At 44.8% G+C, this 24,895-nt stretch overlaps 1 protein-coding gene across 9 annotated transcripts in view; it reads right to left on the reverse strand.

The window, feature by feature from the left end:
• Window positions 1–1,191: 1,191 nt before the first annotated feature.
• The window catches only part of cald1a (caldesmon 1a), a 55,665-nt gene continuing 31,961 nt past the window's right edge, over window positions 1,192–24,895 (reverse strand). For 2 of the 9 annotated variants that reach the window (XM_055938074.1, XM_055938075.1), the window contains 14 exons: window positions 23,171–23,305; window positions 20,963–21,332; window positions 20,836–20,865; window positions 20,536–20,739; window positions 19,796–19,869; window positions 18,877–19,141; window positions 17,738–17,878; window positions 15,918–15,961; window positions 15,722–15,797; window positions 12,579–12,713; window positions 12,304–12,396; window positions 9,301–9,369; window positions 5,950–5,986; window positions 1,192–3,129 (listed from right to left, as the gene is read on the reverse strand). In XM_055938074.1, the coding sequence (XP_055794049.1) occupies window positions 3,113–3,129; window positions 5,950–5,986; window positions 9,301–9,369; window positions 12,304–12,396; window positions 12,579–12,713; window positions 15,722–15,797; window positions 15,918–15,961; window positions 17,738–17,878; window positions 18,877–19,141; window positions 19,796–19,869; window positions 20,536–20,739; window positions 20,836–20,865; window positions 20,963–21,332; window positions 23,171–23,305 (1,690 nt within the window). In that variant the 3' untranslated portion in view covers window positions 1,192–3,112. Of the gene's footprint in view, window positions 3,130–5,949; window positions 5,987–7,777; window positions 7,844–9,300; window positions 9,370–9,536; window positions 9,692–12,303; window positions 12,397–12,578; window positions 12,714–15,721; window positions 15,798–15,917; window positions 15,962–17,737; window positions 17,879–18,876; window positions 19,142–19,795; window positions 19,870–20,535; window positions 20,740–20,835; window positions 20,866–20,962; window positions 21,333–21,599; window positions 21,825–23,170; window positions 23,306–24,895 lie in introns of those variants that run through there. The other 7 variants (XR_008761353.1, XM_055938076.1, XR_008761354.1 and 4 more) reach the window with 7 other exon arrangements.

Below are 24,895 nucleotides of genomic sequence, written 5' to 3' on the forward strand. Positions count from 1 at the left end.
ATCCCTCCTTCCTTCCCTCCGCCCATCCTCTGACCTTACATGCCAGTTCATGACAAGTGAAGTGTATTTGGGACACACTCCTATACATAACATACATTTGGACGGAAGTAACTAGCCTAGAGTGCATTTCTTCTAAACAGACTTCAACTCAGTTGAGGCCATAGTGTCCCAGTCCGACCTCCGAATGGCTACAACAGAGAACTCTAGCTAAGAGAGATGTGAAGTAGAATATACACCATCTGTTTAAAGAGCTGTGTCTCAAAACGTATTAACTCAAATCCACCAAGAATTCACAGGCGATGAGACTCGTTTCCCCGTGGAATTAAATGCGTTTCGCTTTAATGTGCGCGGTCAGCATTGGGCCCTGGCTCGAGCGCTGGAATAAAATGGTTTGACAGTGGCAGGAATGTTGCGGGTGCCGCTTTCAGCATTAACCAGCATTAAGTCAAAGCCCAAAGCATGCTAACACCCAGTTCCCCCTACAGAAGACGAGCTTAGTGCCCACTGACTGTCTGTCTCTGTCCAGTCTGGGCCATGAGAAGCAAATCAAACAGACGCAAAGAAACAGAATCCATCAACTTTTCTCTCTGGCATTGCCTGAAATGTATTAGTTCAGCATTTCTTAATGCAAAAAAATATGATATGGTCCTTCTTGCCCAGAATCCATTTATTCCACATCCCCAGTGCCCAGATTGACATGGATTATAAAACAGGAGTCTAGCCCCAGAGCAGGCATTCATTCACACATGCATCCCAGTAAAGTGTCATTGTTACAGTCAAGTCAGGGGTCACAGTCAATAGCCTTACCTCCAAACCCCACGGGAAAGAGAAATGGACCGGTCTTATTCTTTCAGATCCAGAAACAGACAACTTCAATGAGACTCTAATGCTCACATAATGCAGCCCTGCCACCCATGTGACCACCTCTTATATCTGATTGGTTAGGGCAGTGAAGTCTATTGTTAGAGATAAAGGAAGCCTGATATATATCTCAACCATTAAAAGCAGGAACAAGGACTTAACCGTGGCTCATCTAATCGAGCTATAGTCATGTCATGTCATACTCACACAGGCTGTTAACATTCATTTGGTTCTGAGTTCCAAGATAGGTAGAGGTAAAGCTGTCTAAGCAGACAATGATATAGTGAGTTCCGTGTTAGAAAGAAAGAGAAAATAAATTTGACAAATTGGAACAATTTATATCTCTTTATTGCTGTTGTTGAGTCAACGGTACAAATATTTCATAACATTCATTCTGTAGGAAACTACCCACTACTATAACAAAGTTGTATCTGAAACGACAGATAGAGTGCCTTGCATAGTTAACTCTACACAATAAATGAGGGTGTTTGAAATCAAAATACAATTTCAAAATGGACAAAAAAAGCAAATGACCAAAATATGAAATAACAGCAATGTAAAATAATGTTAAGATATTTTGGTCAGACTCCATTGCTTGTCGTTCTAAGGAGTCATGGAATGTGATTGTCAAGGTTTACACAGAACAATCTTACAATGCCCCTGCTAACCTTTATTTAATACCCATATTATCAAAGCATGTCATGCAAAATGAATGAATGAAATGTGAAACATAGAACATCAATAATGAAACGGTTAAAAAAAGAAGGAAACAGCTGAAGTCAAACTGAGTTGGCAACGTGTAAGGTACAGTTTATTACACGCAAAAACAAGGCCTTGAGACTGTTGTATGTAAAGGATTTATGCTGTAAACACGATCTTACATACCATTATGGAACTTTTAGGAAAACTCAAACCCAGAACAAGCGTCAAGCGCAATTGTTGGCTGGAGTCAAAATCTGTCTTCCTTTGACTGACTCAATCCTCGTCAATATCGAAATGTGCACTTTCCGTTCTTTCAGAGTCCTATAGTTAGTACATCGGATTTGGGCTTAAATGGCAAGGCGACATACGGCTTAAACCGATGCCGTCTCAAGGTACAGGCATAGTGTATAAATGTGTATCTGGCATGCCATATTCAGACAAACTCACTGACAAAGCTGAGGTCCTTTACCTCCTAAATAGAATCCATTGGAGCATGTACGTGAATAAGCCCGGCGGCGTGCGCGTGCTTAGTGGTGTGGAATGTTGTGGATCAGAGAGTCTCTAAGATGAGGATGTAACTCTTAAGTACACCTGCTGCATTGTGGGTTGTTTGAAAGTTTAACAAAGTGAACTAGAGATTCAAACAGCAGGTACAAAAGCTACAAAGACAGCCAATGACAAAACACATAAAAAAACATAAATAAATTGAAACTAGCATAATAAACGTTATAATAGCCGTCTTGATATACAACTTTTCTTTAGTTGCTTGCACTGCCTTTCATTGCCTCTTGTCGGTTGGTAGTCACTCAATTTTAGAGTACAAAAGCGAAACAAATCTTGAGTATAAAGCTGTAATAGAAGTATTATACAGTATAATATTCATAACGACATGTACTTATGTGCTAACATATATTAACTCAGACCATTGTTGCACTATTGGTAAGACAAAAAAAGTGAAATAAGCCAAATCTACGGAGTCCGTATAATCTCTCTCCTGAACTGGTGAACATGAATAAAATAGCTATGTGTGAAGCTTTGCTTTAAATATAAATAAAAAAAGTGAGATGGACGACATGGACAGAGCATTGGTGGTAGATGTCTCTCTTTGGAACACGGATATGATTGTGGAACTGGAAACCTCATATAAAAACATTTCTCTACTATATCAAAACTACACATGTACTGAAGAGCGCATGGGAAATATATCTAATTTCAATTAAGTTTTTTTTTCTTCTGTAAGTTTTTGCTTATAACATATAAAACAAAATGACCCTATCATAAAACCTCCAAATTTCACAGCATATTCTTTTGTTTGTTTGTTGTGAAAGTAAGTCATAGTAAATCGTTGTGCAAAGGCACTACACTGTCATGGTACGAGATGGTGGCTGTTCGTTTCAGTACAGTGCTTATTAAATAGAATCTCCTGTTTCTCTCCATTCCTTGGGGTCCCTCAGTGTGGTGGTCATATTCTTTTGGTATAATACACATAGAAAAGGAAGAGTCTTGGATTGTCTTGGTCCCCACCAGCCATCAGAAGAAGCTCTTTGTATCATTCGTGTCCCATACCTGCTGAGGGACAGAGACAACTCGATAAGAGCTACAGTCAAAATCTAAGGGTTGAATACACTAACCTACAGTACCAGTCAAAAGTTTGGACACACCTACTCATTCCAGGATATTTCTTTATTTTTACTATTTTCTACATTGTAGAATAATAGTGAAGACATCAAAACTATGAAATAACACATATGGAATCATGTAGTAAGCAAAAAAGTGTTAAACAAATCAAAATATATTTTATATTTGAGATTCTTCAAAGTAGCCACCCTATGCCTTGACAGCTTTGCACACTCTTGGCATTCCCTCAACCAGGTTCATGAGGTAGTTACCTGGAATGCATTTCAATTAAAAGTACATTTGTGGAATTTATTTCCTTCTTAATGCGTTTGAGCCAATCAGTTGTGTTGTGACAAGGTAGGGGGGTATACAGAAGATAGCCCTATTTGGTAAAAGACCAAGTCCATATTATGGTAAGAACAGCTCAAATAAGCAAAGAAAAACAACAGTCCATTACTTTAAGACATGAAAGTCAGTCAATATGGAAAAGTTGCTTCAAGTGCAGTTGCAAAAACCATCAAGCGCTATGATGAAACTGGCTCTCATGAGGACCACCACAGGAAAGGAAGACCCAGAGTTACCTCTGCTGCAGAGGATAAGGTCATTCAGAGTTAACTGCACCTCAGATTGCAGCCCAAATAAATGCTTCACAGAGTTCAAGTAACAGACACATCTCAACATTAACTCTTCAGAGGAGACTGCGTGAATCCGGCCTTCACAGTCGAATTGCTGCAAAGAAACCACTACTAAAGTACACCAATAAGAAGAAGAAGAGACTTGCTTGGGCCAAGAAACACAAGCAATGGACATTAGACTGGTGGAAATCTGTCCTTTGGTCTGATGAATCCAAATTTGAGATTTTTGGTTCCAACCTACGTATCTTTGTGAGACGCAGAGTAGGTGAACAGATGATCTCCGCATGTGTGGTTCCCACCGTTAAGCACGGAGGAGGAGGTGTGATGGTGTGGGGGTGCTTTGCTGGTGACACTGTCAGTGATTTATTTAGAATTCAAGGCACACTTAACCAGCATGGCTACCACATAATTCTGCAGCGATAAGCCATCCCATCTGGTTTGCTCTTAGTGGGACTATCATTTGTTTTTCAAAAGGACAATGGCCCAACACACCTCCAGGCTGTGTAAGAGCTATTTGACCAAGAAGGAGAGTGATGGAGTGCTGCATCAGATGACCTGGCCTCCACAATCACCCGACCCCAACCCAATTGAGATGGTTTGGGATGAGTTGGACCACAGAGTGAAGGAAAAGCAGCCAACAAGTGCTCAGCATATATGGGAAATCCTTCAAGACTGTTGGAAAAGCATTCCAGGTGAAACTGGTTGAGAGAATGCCAAGCGTGTGCAAAGCTGTCATCAAGGCAAAGGGTGGCTACTTTGAAGAATCTCAAATATAAAATACTTTTTTGGTTACTACAGGATTCCATATGTGCTATTTCATAGTTGAATGAGTAGGTGTGTTCAAACTTTTAACTGGAACTATATGTATGATGGGTTAAACCCACACATCCAGATTTAGGATGTCTCACCTAAGGACAAAACCATTATGCCTTTACCCACAGTCAGTCAAATTTAGCCAGCTAAAGAGACCTCTGTCTTGGTTGCAATCTTGATCTGGTGTTAAGTCTTTGCAGTATGACTAGAGCCTTCCGTAAGAACAGTTAAGCAGGCGTATCTGCATGAGACTGGGGTTGTTGCATGCTGCTCAATGTGGTGTCAGATGCCTGTGAGGTCCCTGCCTGCCTACCTGTCTCTGCTGACATTTATATAACTGATGCATGTCATGTTGTCATTTGCCCTTCTCTCAGTGACAACAAAGAGGAGGGGGGGGGGGTGAATACAACGTGTGTGTGTGTGTGTCGAGAAACGTTGGATGTGTGCAGCTATTTCAAGTGTCTCTCTCTACTTTAACACATTTAGGATTAAAGTAGAGAGACAGATTGTCTTGGGTGGAGATTTTCAGAATGCACCAACTATGGAGCCACACCTTGCCCGAATTGTGAAGTGAGCTTGTTATATTGAGTTTGCCTCTGCTCTGCTAGCCCCTGACAAAATGAGGTGTATCGCGTGATAATCTTCCACCACATGAGCTAGTAATGTGTCAACCCAACAGCTGTTCATTTGTTCACAGCCTGGAAGGTCCGACCCCAACAATAGAATCCAGGTCGGGGTAAGGAGCGAATGGGTGAGGGGGGTTGATGCAGGGGAGTTGAGGATGGGGGGGGGGGGCGGGGGGTTGGAAAAACGACACATTACACAGACACGTCCGGCATCCCTGAAGGTCAAACAGTTCTCTCTACCGGGACAAAAGAGTTGTGGCGCGCGGGCCACTTTGGAAATAGAACACAATGCGAAAGTGGCATCTGAGAACGCCATCGCCAGAGAGCCAAACAGCAAACAGAGATGATTTACAGCTGACACCAGGTCCCAGGGGCGATGGTGTTACAGGGTGGGAGGGAAGGAGTTATGGGAGCTGGGGAAGGAAGCGAGGGAGTTATGGGTGCTGCTGGGCCACATGGCCGTCGGTGAATTACAACAGTCTCCTTTCCCTGTCTTTCTTCAGATGGAGCAGAACCCTTTAACCTCACTGACTCTGGGTGTGTGTTGTCAGTAGAGCACAGACTTATGAAGAACGTAGATACAAAGACATGCATAGGCCCAAACAAGATGGGCACAGATACACACACAGTCAGTCACCTTTGACCTCGGCCTAAGGCTTAAAACTATGTTGGTAATGGTAACAGAATGGACTCACCGTTGGCGACAGATTTATTCTCCCCTCTGCCAGTCACCTGAGAGAAGATAGGTGGAGAAATAAGTCAAGAGAGAAAGTCATCTGAGGTAGCAGTCACTTCAACAGTCCATTTAGTAAACACTGCCTGAGAGAAGCTGTGTGCACTGGAACCTTTCAATCTCAGGCCGTGGTTCGACCAAATGTACCTCTTCTACATTAATAAGGAAGGGTTGATGTTCATTTGAGTATGATTTCCATTATTTTTAGGGCCTTCGGTTGAGAGGTTTGAGACAGAGTGCAAATGCCACAGTAATGAACCAAGAAGCTTATTCCAGCCAAACGGGGGATTTGGGAAACAACATGAACAGGGTTCACATCCTGCCCAACACATCCAAACCCCTGCATCCACATCCACACTAAGCCTATCCAGTAAAGCCCGGTCGCGGTGGTTCGTGGACGTCGTCTCCCATAGTTCCCTGTGGTAACACTGTCCTGACTGTGTCCCAAATGGCATCCTATTCCCTATATGGTGCAATACTTTTGACCAGAGCCTTAAAAGGAGTGCACTATATTAGGGAATAGGTTGCCACTAATATCCCGCCCACTCCCATGAACTCATCCCAAGCCCATCAGGCTCCTACGTCCCCTATCCCCTCATACAGCTCTCCTGACATCACCACAATTTGTGGTTAGTTAATAACACAGCTCATAACCGCTAGCCCTCCACCTTCCCCTGTGCCACGCCTGGTTTACGTCAGCACTAACCAGCCGTCTAGTGCCCCTCCAGCTCTATGTGGCTCGCCACAGCATTGGACTGCACTGCTGGCAGGCTGCTGTACTCTGTCTGTGTGTTCCGCTATAGGGAGACAGCAGAGCAAGGCATGCCAGGGCCTATTTCACAAGCCTCTCTGCTCCAGGGGCCACATTTAGAGCCATTCCATAAATAAATATCATTATTGTGTCTTTTATCGGTGAAATATCATCCTAGTAAATAACGGAGGCCACTTGATGGGGTTGTGGCCAACACTGTGGTCGTTGGAGCGCCATGGGGTCCTGTATTGTGAGGGTCACAGTAGAGGTTGGAAATAGCTGTCCTTTCAACTGCCTGTTCAGGATGTGGTTAAAAGGAACCACACATACAGTAGCAAGGATTGGTTATATTATGTGTCTCTACAACAACATGAACTGAAATATACAGTAGAGTAGAAAGGACTATACAGGAAGCGTGGGTGCTGCTGTGTCAAGAGGGGCATAGAAATGAGAGGATGGAAAACAATATAGAACAGCCATTTTGTGAAAGGCACTAATTACCCATAGTATAGTATATTTAAGCAATAAGGCACGAGGGGGTGTGGTATATGGCCAATACACCATGGCTAAGGGCTGTTCTTAAGCAAGACACAACGCGGAGTGCCTGGACACAGCCCTTAGCCGTGGTATATTGTCCATATACCACCAACCCCCGAGTTGCCTTACTGCTATTATAAACTGGTTACCAACATAATTAGAGCAGTAAAAATAAACGTTTTGTCATACCCGTGTATACCCTTGATATACCACGGCTGTCATCCAATCAGCATTCAGGGCTCGAACCACCAAGTTTATATATTTCAATAGCACAATACATGGCTCTTAACATTGACTTCTATTTACAGTGCAGCTTTCCTGGTTCCAGATCTTCTTGTGCTGCCTTTCCAACGCCTATGGTCATTGCTACAAACAGATCTGGGACCAGGCCAGGGCGAATTATTACCAATAAAAGAGAAGAAGACCTGACATCATAGCAGACTGAGGTCATTCCAGTGATAATATTAGTGCAGTGAAGTTGACATCTTTAAAACATCTTTACCTCTCCAGGGTTTCCAGACTAGTTAACGGTGAAGTCAACTAGCTAAGAGAGCTCTTCTTCAGAGCTCTTCAAACAAAAACAAGACAAAGCAACAAGCCGTTGTTATCCCCCTAGCTGGAAAATGTACATCATATGATATTATTAACTAACAGACAAATACTACAGGTCCTCAAAACATTCCCCAGGTATACTTTTAAGTGTACTGCTGTTGTGTGACATGTGAATTTACTGTATATGTGTCCTAATTGAAACCCTACTCCCTACGTAACGCGCTACTTTAGACCAAGGCCCATAAGGCTGTAGTAAAAAAATAATATTAAAAAAATAAGTGCTCTGTGTAGGGAGTAGGGTACCACTTGGGACACAGATGTGTGATAAAGGATGGCGGTACAAATTCCAGTAATTTTAAGGATTTTTGCTAAGTTTTGACATTTCTGTAACTATTGAACAAAAATATAAACGCAACATGCAAGAATTTCAAATATTTTACAGAGTTACACTTCATGAGGAAATCAGTGAATTGAAATCAATTCATTAGGCTCTAATCTATGGATTTCACATGACTGGGAATACAGATATGCATCTGTTGGTCACAGATACCTCAGGATCTCGTCACGGTATTTCTGTGCATTCAAATTCCCATTCATAAAATGCAGTAGTGTTCGCCGTCCGTAGCTTTTTCCTGCCCATACCATAACCCCCCCGTCACCATGGGAACTCTGTTCACAACGTTGACATCAGCAATGCCACGATGCCATACATGTGGTCTGCGGTTGTGATGCCGGTTGGAAGTACTGCCAAATTCTCTAAAATGACATTGGTGGCGGCTTATGGTAGAGAAATTAACATTAAATTATCTAGTAACAGCTCTGGTGGGCATTCCTGCAGTCAGGATGCCAAATGCACCCTCTCTCAAAACGTAAGACATCTGTGGCATTGTGTTGTGTTACAAAACTGCACATTTTAGAGTGGCCTTTTATTGTCCCCAGCACAAGGGGCACCTGTGTAATGACAATGCTGTTTAATCAGCTTCTTGATATACCACATCTGTCAGGTGGATGGATTATCTCGGCAAAGGAGAAATGCAAACAAATTTGTGCACAAAATTTGAAAGAAATAAGCTTTTTGTTGCTATGGAAGATTTCTGGGATCTTTTATTTCAGCTCATGAAACATGGGACCAACACTTTACATGTTGTGTTTATATTTTTGTTCAGTGTACATTCTTCATGGCAGTAGCCATGGTCTAAACTCAGGTGTGTGTGTTTATGTATATGAACAAAGGGTTCCAAAAGAGTTCTTTGGCTGTCCCCATAGGAAACCCTTTGTGAAAAGGGTTTTACATGGAACCCAAAAAGGTTCTATCTGGAACCAAATAGGTTCTCCCTGGAATCAAAAAGGGTTCTTCAAAGGGTTATCCTATGGGGACCTATGGGAACCTTTTAGGTTCTAGATACACTCTTAGACAAAAAGGTACCATGTGTGTGTGTGTGTACTATGAAGAGTTCAGGTGGTTCAGGTTACCTTGGCTGGGGAGGAGCCCTTGTTTTCCCACAGACTTCTCTTGTTGGTCACATCTCCTGGCTTTAGGTCCTACAGAGAGAGAAAGGAGGGATGGAAAAAGGGAGAGAGAGAGAGGGGGGGCCTTCCATCAGTGTCTGTAGTCCTCGTCAACTCACATTCAAGACACACAATTCCAACAATGGCTGCAGTATTTTAGTTGAGGAAATAGAAGTACGTCAACAATTGGGTTGTAATACCTGAGGTGCTGAGAAAAGGGATGGGAGAAGAGGCAGAAAGAGAAGTCCAGCAGGAAAAAGAAAGGATGACAGAGAGAAGGACTACCTCAGAAAGGTGCTGAGCTATGAGAGGAAAGGAGAAACAGTCACTTCAGATTGAAGAATGGAAGAAGTTTCTAAAGGAAAGAAGACAGAAGAAAGAGCGAGTCAGTAAAGAATATTTCAGAAATGCAATTCTGTTATGATCCATTTAACCACAAGAGGGAGACACAGAGATGTTGCAGTCATTTCAAAACATCATTTGTCCGCAGGACAGAGAGGCAGACCAGACCAAACATCCCCAAAGAGCAAGTAATTCAGCCATATCAGAATCTATATCAGAGAGTGATCATGATTCATCAAGCAAGTCTTTTATGTCAATTATTTAAGTGAAAGTCACTTTTAATGTCCACGCAAAACTCACAGGGGTTCTTTGCTGGTTAAAAAGCTACACATCAAAGGTTGGCAGTAGGTATCATGTTACCGACCGTATAACCAGCCACACCAAGCCACTCACAATGCCCTGACCTTCTGCACTACTTCTTCTCAACACCACGTCACCATGGCAACAGCCCTCATGGTGTATCACTACGCCACCGTGATCTATGACTCCGACTGAGGATATGGCAGTGGCTACTGTATGTAAGTTTGCGTTCTAGTGTTGCCCTCACACTTTGCGCCTATTTGAAAACAGGTCTGGGTGCAGCATGAACGTCTTAAAATAAACCCGGTCTGAAGTTTAAAAATGGTCCAGGAGTGGACTACAGAGATTAAAGGACTGGGGTGCATCCAAAATGGCACCCCTATTCCATGCACTACTTTTGAACAGAGCCCTATGGAGTACTCTAAGTGCTTTCCATTGAGACTTAACCCAAACCAGTAGGCCGCCAGTGTTTAGATTTTTTTTAAACTTAACCTTTATTTAACTAGGCAAGTCAGTTAGGAACAATTTTTTTATTTTACAATGACGGCCTACCCCGGCCAAACCCTCCCCTAACCCGGACGGCGCTGGGACAATTGTGCGCCGCCCTACGGGACTCCCGATCACGGCCAGTTGTGATACAGCCCGGGATCAAACCAGGGTCTGTAGTGATGCTTCTAGCACTGAGATGCAGTGCCTTAGACCGCTGCGCCACTCGGGAGCCCCATAGTTTTGAAGTTTTATGGTAATGTCAGCTCTTGCATTATTGTGTTTCCATCAGTGTGACACGACATTTCAGTCATTTAGCAGACACTCTTATCCAGAGCAACTTATAGGAACAGTTAGGTTTAAGTGCCTTGTTCAAGGCAACATCAACAGATACTTTTTCGCCACACTTGTGGCGAGCAGAATCAACGACCTCTGCATCATTCAAGACTTTTGCTTTGTGAGAAGGTGTTAAAAGTTCACAGTTAACAATTGTTATATAAATGCCAGCTGAAAAGTACCGAGGGCCTTGGCTCCAAATTAGAGCAGGTCCCCCATAGCCATGGCTCAGTGAGACGCGGGGGCCGGCCCGCGTAGATGGAAACAGAAAAGTCGGAGCCTTTTGGGTAAAATACTGGGATAAATATGGCATATGGGCCCTGGTCAAAAGTAGTGCACTACATAGGGAATAGGGTGCCATTTGAGATGAAGCACTGGTATGTTGGAATGCATCCATGCAGCCCAGCATAGGAAGCAGCCTGTCTGACTAAAGCCCTAAGTCCTTCTGATAACCAGCATGTGATCCATGGTAGGAACCATGCCACATTTCATATTAAGCTAATACATACTCCGATAATATGTGATATGTACTTTTTACAACACAAATAAATGACTGCGGTTATGTGCTATGTGTTTTTCCCTTCATGACTTCATGGTTATAACTCAACAGCTCATCCACTTTGCTATTTTTCTTTTAATATGATTTATATTTCAAATTCACTCGGTGACGCTGGAATATTTCTCCCAACAGGGCACATCATCTTACTCCACTCCATTATTTGCAGGAAATTATTAATACAAGTACAAAAAATACATGGTAGCTAACAGCACTTCTCAAAACGATTAGAAAATACTGTATAAACTGAGTGTACAAAACATTAAGGGCACCTTCATCGGGGCATGGACTCTACAAGGTGTCGAAAGCGTTCCACATGGATGCTGGCCCATGTGTCAAGTTGGCTGGATGTCCTTTGAGTGTTGGACCATTCTTGAGACAGAGGAAACTGTTGAGGGTGAAAAACCCAGCATCGTTGCAGTTCTTGACACATTCAAACCAGTGCGCCTGGCACCTACCTACTACCATACCCCGTTCAAAGGCACTTAAATCTTTTGTCTTTCCCATTCACCTGAATGGCACACACACACAATCCACGTCTCAATTGTCTCAAGGCTTAAAATCTGATTGAAGTAGATTTAACAAGTGACATCAATAAGGGATTGTATCTTTCACCTGGATTCACCTGGTTAGTCTATGTCATGGAAAGAGCAGGCGTCCTTAATGTTTTTTACACTCAGGCTAGTTCACGGAAAGCCCTATCCATCATCATTAAATGAGCTTAAGTCTCTGGTCTGATGAATGTTTGCTTACACTACAGCTCAAGTGCAGGAGCAACACTGAGTTGGGGCCGCACATATAGTATGTTTCATAATGAGTGTCTGTTCGCTGTCTCCCTTGACAAAGACGTTGTTCATCTCAATAAAGGATAAATATAGGATTAGATAAAGAGGTGCAAAGAGGACAGACACACTGTACAGTAAGTGGTTGTCGTGGAGACGACCTACCGCGGGCCTTCCTCCCGGCGTTTTGCTCTCGGGGGTTTTATTCAGCCAGTCGTTGATGCGGCCCGCAACACCTATCTTCATCCCAGCTGCTTCCTGTGTGGAGAGGGGGAACAGAAAAAAAAGACATGGGCAAAGTTCAACTCCAGCAGAACGCCCTGGGCTGGTCGTCATCGAGGATGAACAGGAAGTGGCAGTGAAACGACCCCCCCCCCCCCTTTGCTCCCTACTTCCTCCCAAACCGCTCCCAAATGGAGTTCCAGATTCCCGGTCCCCACCTTGTACGTGCCCCCGCCGCCCCCGGGCGAGTTGAACACGCTGCCTTTCTCCCACATGCTCTTAATGTTGCGTATCCCATCTGTCACCATGGGCAGGTCCACGGCACCGGAGCGTGGGGACCGCATATCCTTGTTCTGTATAGGGAGAAGGGAATGAGGGACGATGTTAGTGTTGGATTCAGAGTGGGGAATGATCGGTGTTGGCAAAGGAGAGAAGAGAAATGTCTTATGTGTTTTTATATCTGGATTTCTTTTTGTGACTTGTTTAAAATGGCCGTGAGGAAGGAGCCATACAAATCAAATCAAATTGTATTTGTCACATGCGCCAAATACAACAGGTGTTGTGAAATTCTTACTTACAAGCCCTTAACCAACAATGCCGTTTTAAGAAAAATAAGTGTTAAGTAGAAAATAGGAAATAAAAAAAACAAATAATTAAAGAGCAGCAGTAAAATAACAGTAGCAAGGCTGTATACAGGGGGTACTGGTACAGAGTCAATCAATGTGAGGGGGCGAAGGTTAGTCGAGGTAATAGAGGTAAAAATAAACAGAGAGTAGCAGCAGAGTGGGGGGGGGGGGCAATGCAAATAGTCTGGGTAGCCATTTGATTAGCTGTTCAGGAGTCCTATGGCTTGGGGGTAGAAGTTGCTAAGAAGCCTTTTGGACCTAGACTTGGCACTCCGGTACCGCTTTCCGTGCGGTAGCAGAGAGAACAGTCTATGACTGGTGTGGCTGGAGTCTTTGACAATTTTTAGGGCCTTCCTCTGACACCGCCTCGTATAGAGGTCCTGGATGGCAGGAAGCTTGGCCCCAGTGACGTACTGGGCCGTGCGCACTTATCTCTGTAGTGTCTTGCTGTCGGAAGATGAGCAGCTGCCATACCAGGCAGTGATGCAACCAGTCAGGATACTCTCGATGGTGCAGCTGTATAACTTTTTGTGGATCTGATGACCCATTCCAAATCTTTTCAGTCTCCTGAGGGGGAATAGGCTTTGTGTGCCCTCTTCACAACTGTCTTGGTGTGTTTGTACCATGATAGTTTGTTGGTGATGTGGACACCAAGGAACTTGAAGCTCTCAACCTGCTCCACTACAGCCCCGTCGATGAGAATGGGGGCGTGCTCGGTCCTCCTTTTCCTGTAGTCCACAATCATCTCCTTTGTCTTGATCACGTTGAGGGACTGGTTGTTATTCTGGCACCACCCGGCCAGGTCTCTGACCTCCTCCCTATAGGCTGTCTCATCGTTGTCGGTGATCAGGCCTACCACTGTTGTGTCATCGGCAAACTTAATGATGGTGTTGGAGTCGTGCCTAGCCATGCAGTCATGAGTGAACAGGGAATACAGGAGGTTGCTGAGTATGCACCCCTGAGGGGCTCCGTGTTGAGGATCAGCGTGGCAGATGTGTTATTATCTACCCTTACCAACTCGGGGCGGCCTGTCAGGAAGTCCAGGATCCAGTTGCAGAGGGAGGTGTTTATTCCCAGGGTCCTTCGCTTAGTGATGAGCCTTGAGGGCTCTATGGTGTTGAACGCTGAGCTGTAGTCAATGAATAGCATTCTCACATAGGTGTTCCTTTTGTCTAGGTTGGAAAGGGCAGTGTGGAGTGCAATAGAGATTGCGTCATCTGTGGATCTGTTGGGGCGGTATGCAAATTGGAGTGGGTCTAGGGTTTCTGGGATAATGGTGTTGATGTGAGCCATTTACCAGCCTTTCAAAGCACTTCATGGCTACGGACGTGAGTGCTACGGGTCGGTAGTCATTTAGGCAGGTTACCTTAGTGTTCTTGGGCACAGGGACTATGGTGGTCTGCTTGAAACATGTTGGTATTACAGACTCAGACAGGGAAGACACTGTCAGTGAAGACACTTGCCAGTTGGTCAGCGCATACTCGCAGTACACGCCCTGGTAATCCTTCTGGCCCTGCGGCCTTATGAATGTTGACCTGTTTAAAGGTCTTACTCACATCGGCTATGGAGACCGTGATCACACAGATTCTCTCATGCATGTTTCAGTCTTACTTGCCTCGAAGCGAGCATAGAAGTAATTTAGCTTGTCTGGTAGGCTCGTGTCACTGGGCAGCATGCGGCTGTGCTTCCCTTTGTAGTCTGTCAATAGTTTGCAAGCCCTGCCACATCCGATGAGCGTCAGAGCCGGTGTAGTACGATTCGATCTTAGTCCCATATTGACGCTTTGCCAGTTTGATGGTTTGTCGGAGGGCATAGCGGGATTTCTTATAAGCGTGAGTCCCGTTCCTTGAAAGTGGCAGCTCTAACCTTTAGCTCAGTGCGGGTGTTGCCTGTAATCAATGGCTTCTGGTTGGGGTATGTACGTACAATCACTGTGGGGATGACGTCCTCGATGCACTTATTGATGAAGCCAATGACTGTTGTGGTGTACTCCTCAATGCCATCGGAAGAATCCCGGAACATATTCCAGTTTGTGACAGCGAAACAGTCCTGTAGCTTAGCATCTGCTTCATCTGACCACTTTCTTATTGACCGAGTCACAGGTGCTTCCTGCTTTAGTATTTGCTTGTAAGCAGGAATCGGGAGGATAGAATTATGGTCAAATTTGCCAAATGGAGGGCGAGGGAGAGCTTTGTACGCATCTCTGTGTATGGAGTAAAGGTGGTCTTGAGTTTTTTCCCCTCTGGTTGCACATTTAACATGCTGGTAGAAATGAGGTAAAATTGATTTAAGTTTCCCTGCATTAAAGTCCCTGGCCACTAGGAGCGCTGCCTCTGGATGAGCGTTTCCTGTTTGCTTATGGGCTTATACAGCTCATTGAGTGTGGTCTTAGTGCCAGCATCGGTTTGTGGTGGTAAATAGACAGCTACAAAGAATATAGATGATAACTCTCTTGGCTTATAAATCAAAATTAATGTAGTATAGTATCATTACTATTATCTAAAGCATGTGCTGTAGCTTTTAGATTCAGAGCAGTATTGATATATACTCTATGTTCTAGATATGATCATCAACAATGGTAACAGTTATACAATTCCAGTCAACACAAGATGTCTTTTCCATTTTTTTTCAACAAAAAAATATCATTTTCGTACATCTTTGCGACATTTTGTTCTCATAGGGCTCATTAGTAACAGTACTAGTCAAGTGATTTGTGTTGATGTGTAACCTCTGACCTGGGCAACAGAGGTGTACTGCTCCAGTCTGTTGTCAATCTTAGAGACGACAGGAGAGTGAGTCGTCTTCACCGTGCTGCTCAGAACATATAACAACAACAGAATTAGCCAAAGGGTCATTTTATTACTGAACTGTATGACTTCACACCGAAAGCACCAGATGTGAGTCAAACAATTAATGGAAACGACTGTTCACCTTTTCTGTGCCGACTTGCTCAGAAACTCTGCCCTTTCACCAATCTGTTGAAAGATCAGTGAACTTTGCATCAAACATTTATTAAATACACACAGCACTCCCACATCACACACACACCATTCAAACCCAACAGCACCCTCTCCCCCTTTCTCCTGTTCTACCTTTCCCTTTTTTTACCAGACCCATTGCATCCTTGTTTAGACTGGGCTTTTCCTAGCCCAGCGAGACACAATGTGACGGACTGTTCTGTTCTCCACAGCACTAGCTACAGCTACTGTCACCCGGCCAGGAAAAGCAGAGAGCAGAGCAGCACAGGGCTTTTTCAGGCCCTGCGCTGTGGGAACCTCGCTCTGACTGCTGTTTATGATATACAACAAAAGGGCTAAGGGGGGGGGGGGGATCCTGAAAAGAAAAAAAAGCCATCCATCCCCGCTCCCTCTAAAATAAAAATAAATAAAAAAGAAACCTGCTTGGTCTCTAGCTCGGCTCTGCTACCGAAATGTGGGTGTTCCTAAAATACTCCTCTCGACAGGAAATAACCCATTCTCAGGCTGCAGCAGCACCACCATTCCAACGCGGGTACACTAATCCTATTAACCTAATCGGTTTCCTGCATCCTCAGAGTTTTTGAAGGGAGCAGCTCTCTTTATCTAGCTAACTGTGTTGACTACCATCTGCAGCTTCCGGAACGTTGCATCCTAACGTAACTAATCTGGACTAGTGCAAGAGGATCCGAGTGTCTACTCATGTGTACCGCCACAGTACTGTGACTTGAACTACAGGAACAACACACTGGAGGAATCAACGGAAATAAATAGAACTACTGTTAAAACGGCTAGTGTGTAAGTCTGAAAAAAAGGTACACAACTCACTCCAATGCAAAACAATAACGTTAGCACAGACACTGGAATGAGTATAACCTCACAATAACGCAGCGCACACGCATTAGCTATGAGTAGAACAACGTTTGCCCATAGACACTGATCTAGGGTCTGGGTTTACGGTCCTCCCTCCTAATGGTTCAGGTTTAGATATGGGGAAGGGTAATCTGATCCTAGATCTGTAACCTATGGGCAACTTCTACCATCAGCTGTACCTACGGTGAACATGATGACAAAGTAAAGCTGCGGAGGGGAATGGAAGGATGTTAACATTTGCCAACAGACCAGACCACAAACAACAACAAATGGAATTAGATTATTACCTTAAAAAAAAAAAACACACTAACACACAAAGTTAGACTATTTCAGGGCAGGTTTCAGTGAGATGGATATTTGCTAAACTTGGAGTAATTAGATTTTCTCCACTGGCAGAAAAGTGAAAACCCCCATGGACACTCACTGCATGGGAGTTTATTTCAGCAACACTGGAGCGTTTATTCACATAAGTTGATAGAACACACTACTCCATAACAAATACTATCTTTAAAGTGATAAGTTGTGGCGTTTCCAGTTTCCATGCCTTTAACGCAGTAGCAAGACAACAGACAAACCCACACAGACAGAAGACAACAGAACTGAGACACTTATTGTCAACAACAATGACCCCATAACGTTCCCGGTAAAAACGGTCCTGTTACCTACAATGAGGTGAATTAGGATAAGGTAGAGATTATGCCACGAAAAAGACTAAGAAGTACAAGCTACTATATGGGAGGCAACTGTTACATCTGTCGTAGCTTTTGGACCCCTGCAGTGTACTTGCTAGATTTATGAAAGGGCTGAAAAGGTTAAAGCTATGTGATAGTTTTCGAACCTGGTCATAGACAGACATCATAGATGGAGGTGACAGAGGTCAAAGGTCGAAAGTTGTCGACTGACCTTGAGGGAGGATCCTCTGGGACTGAAGCATTTGAAGGGTTTGGCCTCTGCGTCGACGGTCTCCACCCCCATCTGCTGTCTCTTCTCGGCCGCCTCCGCCCTCCTCCTCTCTATCTCCTCCTTCATCCTCCTCTTCTCCTCCTGAGAGATGCGGAACACAGCAGAACTCTCAGTTATTAAACGGTCACACACGCATGCACGCACGACCAAGAATGTACGCACGCAAACAATAACTAAGCGCGGGTATACTCCTCTAACTTGAACGCACCACTTCTCTAGTGAAAATACTTCTTTACAGTTTATTTGACTGTATTACAGTCTGTTCTTATTGGTACTGTACAGTAGGTGCAGTAGGTAACACTATTTATATTGATGTCCAGGCTTCTATTTGATGTCCACCTATATCCAGGCTTCTATTTGATGTTCCCCTATATCCAGGCTTCTATTTGATGTTCACCTATATCCAGGCTTCTCCCACCCTGACACAAAACAGTCTCTTATGCACCACAACATGAGAGGACCCCATGTTCAAAGCCAAGCACAGCACAGAGACCTGTCGGGAAATGACAGAAGTTGTGTCTGAAACGGCATCCTATTCCCTATATAGTGCACTACTTTGGACCAGAGCCGTATCCGCAGAGCCCTGAACAAAATGAGTCCACTTCATACGGTGCCATTTCAGATGGAACCAGAGAAACCCTGTCAGCATAAGACAGAGTACAGTACAGTAGACTAGGTGATTGGACGGCGAATGGCGCGGTGTCAAGTGCAAGTATGTACACGCAAATTATGGACTGACTATCATAGCTTAGATATGTGAAGGTGAGGTCATATAGCAGGGGAAGAAGAATGATGGCCTGTAAAGGAATTATTATTGGGATTCAAATAGGAGTGCGCCGATAAGGATGCAGTATAGTAAGATCATGTCATGGTGAAGCAGGCAGGAATATGACGTATAGCTGTTATCTTCAACAGGTGTGATGACTAAATCAAGTGTACAGTCTTGAGATGAGGAGTAGAAGGAAGGGAGAGAGATAGAGGAAGGGGGAGAGAGAGTGCAGAAGAGTGAAGGAGAGAGGCAGAGAGAGAGGGGCAGAGAGAGAGAGAGAGAGAGGCAGAGAGGCAGAGAGAACCCCTACCTCCTCTCTGGCCTTTTTCTCGGCCTCCTCCTGTTTCTTCTGTCTCTCCTCCTCTTCTATGATCTTCCTCCTCTCCTCCCTCTTCTTCTTCAGCTCCTCCAGCTCCTGCTCAGCCTCCTGCTGCTTCTGTCTCATCCGCTCGAACTCCTCGCTCTCCGCATCGTCACGGCGGCGCTTCAGCTCCTCCAGCTTAAGCTCCGCCTCCAGGCGCGCCGTGTCGTCCTGCTCCTCCGCCCCCGCCTCCGGGGAACGCACGCTGCCGCGGCTACGGGACACGCACAGGAAGCCAGGTTAATGTCGTCACACAGGTAGAAAGACAGCCACACACGCAAGCCTACACAGACACTCTGGCGCTGTCTAAGGTCTAAGGTAAGTGTGTCTAAGGTTTCACTCCAGTGCTTCCCTCTGGGGAGCTAGGATTACATGACCTGTGTCAAATACAGCAGTTCTGCTCTAGAAACCAATCAGGCTACAGTGTGTTTGTGTGCGCTGGGATAAATATGCCTTTCAATTACATTACAGACACCTTGGGCAATACTCTCCCACCTCTCTCCTCTCCCTAGGTTTTGAATCAATGAATTATTATTATTTTTAAAAACTTTTATTTAACTAGGCAAGTCAGTTAAGAACAAATTCTTATTTACAATGACGGCCTACACCGGCCAAATCCGGACGAAGCTGGGACATATGTGCACCGCCCTATAGGACTCCCAATCACGGCCGGTTGTGATACAGCCTGGATTTGAACCAGGGTGTCTGTAGTGACGCCTCTAGCGCTGAGATGCAGTGCCTTAGACCGCTGAGCCACTCAGGAGCCCGAATGCCAAGACCACAGAATGCGTGTGCGTTTGTATGTGTGTGTACGCATGTGTTGCGTGTAGCATTATACCATTAGCGCACATAAGTCTCTGGCTCCTACCTCAGGGTCCTTTCAGTTTTTTTGTGTTTTTGAGGAGTCTCCTCGTGCAGACCTCCATTCTGCTTTTCATTCACCTGCAGGCACAGAACACACGCTGAGCACACTGAACTCTGGGAATGAAGGAATGCTTGTGTCTGTGCGTGGGTGCTTCTATGTGACATCACACCATTCCAACCAGACCAGTGACTCCACTCTGTGACCCTGGCTTTGTCCAAAATGACACCCGATTCCCCACTGGACTACTTTTGGCACAAGTCTCCAAAGTAGTGCACTATATAGGGTTTAGGGTGTCATTTGGGGACACACATCTGAAAGCAAAACAGGGGGTGGCGGAAAGTGAGTAGACATGACAACAGATGCAAAACACAGGTTTCAAACACAACCTCTTCCCCACAGAGACAAGCATGCAGCTGAACACACAGTGACCGTATTGTGACCACTCCGTGGATGGCATGGCATTAAACCACGTTAAAGATAACCACATGACCGTGACCTCAACCACACCTTATGAGATGTAGCTCTATTACCGTGGATGCAAGACCACACTTAGCATCTGGAGAACTTCAATGTCTGGAAAATATTAATTTAGGCTACACCGCTACTCTGATTGATTGACAAAGACACTATGCGCGGTCTTTAGAGTTACTATACGCTACGATTTCTGAGAATTATTTCGGAGACATTTGAGTTATCCAGAGATGTTCATGCTCCCATTTCACACCTCTATGTTAAAGTCTTACCACATCCAAGCCGTTCTGGATGGTTGACATCCCACAGTCTTCCTCAGTCTCATTGTTCAGTGTCACTGTTGTGCCCTCTACCTCTAACTGATCTGGTTCCTCTACCTCTTCCTCTACCTTATCACTTAATTCAGCATTTTCTTCAACCTCTGCCTCTGATTCCTCAACCTCATTTAAAACCACTGCTTGCTCTTCTGTATCTTCCTATGAGAAGGAATGGGAGTGTCATGTTTTATCAAAATCAGATAAGTAATCAGCAAACTCCAGCCACCATTCCAATCAATATATCCATGATCATACCTCATTTCGAGTTTTATCATCAATGGATTCCTATGGATAAATAAGGTACATTTTACAAATGAAAACATGCCGATGGAAAATAAAATGAAAATGGACAGAAATGTCCCTAAAAGAAGAATAGACTGACCTGTTCTCTCATATAGGACCGTCTCGGTTTCTCCTCTTCCTCCCCTTCTTCTCCCTGCTCAGCTTCTTCCTCCTCCGGAGCAGCCTCCCCCTCCTCCTCCTTTCGGCAGTTCCGCTCTTCCACCTCTTCTTCGTTGTCCTGGTAACGGCCCCTGCGGCCGACGGACCTCTCCTCCACAGTATTCTCCCCGCTGCCGTGGTTACCGTCATTGCCGAGGTTCTGACCCTTCTCTCGCTCCAGAGCTTCCATCAATCTCTTCTGCCTGCGCTCCTCTCGTTTGGCCATGCGCTCCAGCAGGGCCTGCTCATCATCGTCTCCTCCACCCGAGGAGGTCATAGAGGAGGAGGACACAGACACAGTCTCTGTCACACTGCGAGAGAGAGAGAGAGAGAGAGAGAGAGACATGCCACAGTCAATTACACAGCCAATCACTACCACACAGAGGGACAAAAACAGTTAACCACTGAATTCGCTATTGTGGTCACTGCTTCTGAAGTTAAACTACCACCACTCTGCTGGACATTCCCCAATATCTGGACACCACGAATATGGATTTCTACTCGGCTCACATGGACATCAACAACAGGGGAAATAGCATTTCAGCTCCATTGCCAGTTCACACGTCTAATCAGTTTACCTCACCGAGTCTTCTGGCTTCCTAGCTGGAGGTTGTTCTTTTATCCACAGGTTAGGTCCAACAGCGTAACTTAGGCCTACACGAAAGTCCATGGCTGCTTCTCTCTCCCAGAAACGTATCCAGTCCACGTTGCACTAGCGACTAGCTACCTCCTTTGCCCAGCCTCATAGCAAGCTGACAGGGCATCCATACGACACCGTACGTGGGTCTGCATCCAACCCGCCAACCACCTCACACATACCGACAGAGTTTAATACAGGCTGACGACACCGCTTGGCAAACGTTAGCACAGAACCAAACACAATCAACAACGGGCCGGGTTACGTCCGATCACAGGTCGAAACAATCCCGGACTTGTTCAATAACCACAGGATATGGCTGTGACCTCACAGAGGGAAACCATTCTCCACTAGAACAGTGCTTCTGTACTGGTGGAGAGCAGAATAGCCCACTACTTCCAGTGTCAACTGCTGTACTGACCTCAACTGGACATGGTATGGGGGCGGACAGCTGGGTGAGCTATTTATGACTGATTGGTAGACAAAAGAAGAGGGTCTCTGTTTAAACTATGTAAGTCTATGTCTGCGATACTCTACTGTAAGACTTGTGCTTCTTCAACACTTTAGAAAGGGTACTAGCCTACAGTATGATAGGGACCCACAGTGCACCTATTCCATTGAGAGAGTATACTATAAAAAAAGAACAGAAGAGGATAGGAAAGGATAGGACAGCTGACAGGAAACCTGGAGCTTCCGGGAACTTCCTCCAGGGATGGCCCGGAGCTGCATTCTAACAGTGGATGAGATCAGGGTTCCACACCAAGGTTGTTATAGTTTTGTTATTAGATTTAAGATTTTTATTTGAAATTCAGTTGTTTCAGTCAGTTTTCAGATCCACTTTACTAGTTTTTATTTAGTTCAAGTTTGATTTGACTTTTTTTCCTTTTTTTTTCTTCATGTCATTTATTTTCAGTTTTAGTTTAAGGGACAGAAAGAAGCCTATGACTGTACTACGTGTACACACATTATATTATATTAGGATTTTATTCGTTTGGTGTGTGATATTGGGGTTAGGTACATGTTCATTTCGGCATTGTAAAGAAAGCCGTTTGTAAACAATGGCAACACTGCCATGTTGATCTGAGCCTTGCTGTTAGAAAGCCACGTCAGTGTCCGACTTTCGGCGGTCGCAGATGCAACTCCCCCCGGCTTCCCTCCTTGACTTTCGTCTACTGTCGCTTTAGCCTTACCAGTCAAACGCGCCAAATATCTGCTGTGCTGCTCTTGGCAAACTGAACTTTTGATTTGATTTGATTCGTTTTGGAGTCAAAGATAATAGTTTCCGTTATTCAGTATAGTTTTTCAAACAGATTTGTTAATTATCTTATTTCAGTTTACTTAATAGTTTTTTGATGATTAGTTTTCGTTTCAGTTTACTATAACAACCGTGTCACACACACATCCATTAAACTGGGTTCAAACCACAATCTCCTACGCACCACAATACTGTTAGCCCCTGAGCTAAAGCCTAGACATTATGTTTGGGAGCTAACACAAGTCTTCAGGTCTTACCTATGGCTGTTGGTCATCACCACGCTGTCACCGGGCTCCTCGCCTCCCATCCCTCTCATCCTCTCCTGACGCGCCCTGCGTCTACGCTCCCTCGCAGCCTCCTCCTCATCCTCATTACTACCCTGGAAGGCCATCCTGAGGCAGGGAGAAAGAGAGAGGAGAGAGAGAGCCAAGTAAGTCATTGTTCTCCAGATAATTCTCCAGTTATTTACTGTGCAATACAAAAGACTCACAGTGTCTTTTACTTGACTCACTGTACTCACATTCTACCCTGTTCTGTTCTGCTCTGCTCTGCTCTGCTGAGCTCAGGCCACTGGTGCTGCTGCTGAGGTTTCACTTTTCACAGCCTGATGAAAACAGTGTCTGGAGATGTGGCTTGGCCAGCGATGAGAGGAGAGGACCCCGGCTGTAACGTGGCCGCTGGCCTACGCCTGCCTCAGCCCCGGCTCGGCCCAGTGGCGGGGTGGAGTGGTGGGGAGCTGTAGTGTGTGAAGGGCCGTAGTGTGTATAGTGTTTGTGTGTATGTGTGTATAGTGTGCGAGTGCGTTTTGCCTGTACTACGCTGGCCAGCCGAGAACTATACTAAGGCCAGATCACTGATCTCAACGCCCTGCAGTTTGACAGTCTGACAGGAAAGTCTCTAGCCCACAGATAGGTACCAGACCATTCTATTTAGATTCCTCTTCAACTTCATAAAACATTGGGAAAGCCTCTCCCCTAAAGGACTGAACCAACTTCCCCGCCTCTGTTTTGTTTGTGAGAAGAGCTCCATTCTGTCTGCCTCTGTGTGATCTTCAAAGTCCGTGTCAGGCATCGGCTAAGCTAAGCAAACACCATATGGCCGTTTGGCAGTGCGTATTGCATGTTACTGAAGCATGTGCAGTTAACATGTTAAGCGGAGTGGTTTTATGGGAGACTTTACAGCTTGCGAACAGCAAGCTCTCCTGCTGGGTCAACTGACTGAGGAATGTTGTTATAATTGAACACAGAACTCTGCTCACGCCCAAGCTAAACCTGGGGGGACAGTGACATCATGATACTGTATTCTCTCTCTCTCCATCTCATATATATATATATACACATACATACACACACACACACACACAGGGTGTTTCTCAGTATGCATACTACCATGCTCCGAGTTCGTTCACCAACGATAACGTAACCAACGATAATGTAATTTTGAGAAGCACTGTGCACTCCCCTAATACTGCATTACCTTTGACCAATACAGAAAAAGCAAGATATCATTTGTCAAGATAATCCATCCACCTGACAGGTGTGGCATATCAAGAAGCTGATTAAATTGCATGATCATTACACAGGTGCCACTTGTGCTGCGGACAATAAAAGGCCACTCTAAAATGTGTAGTTTTGTCACACAACACAATCTGTAATAAAGGCCCTTTGCGGGGGAAAACTCATTCTGATTGGCTGGTCCTGGCTCCACAGTGCGTTGTTGAGTCACTCATTGCTACGTTGTTTTACAAAACTGCACCTGGGGATATAGCCAGTCATCTATGTGCATAATGTTAAGGATGAAGAGTGATATAGACTGTTAGAATAGAGATTCTAGTCTGATGGGATTATAAATGTGTATCAAATTGTAGAGAGGTGCATACCATTAGCATACACACTCTCCCTGGCACTCAAACTTACATACACTCCCATGCACTGTAAGTGAGAGGGACCGAAGGAGAGAGAGAGAGAGAGAGTGTGGGTGTT

The sequence above is a fragment of the Salvelinus fontinalis genome, chromosome 11, assembly GCF_029448725.1.
Source record: "Salvelinus fontinalis isolate EN_2023a chromosome 11, ASM2944872v1, whole genome shotgun sequence".
NCBI lineage: Eukaryota > Metazoa > Chordata > Actinopteri > Salmoniformes > Salmonidae > Salvelinus > Salvelinus fontinalis.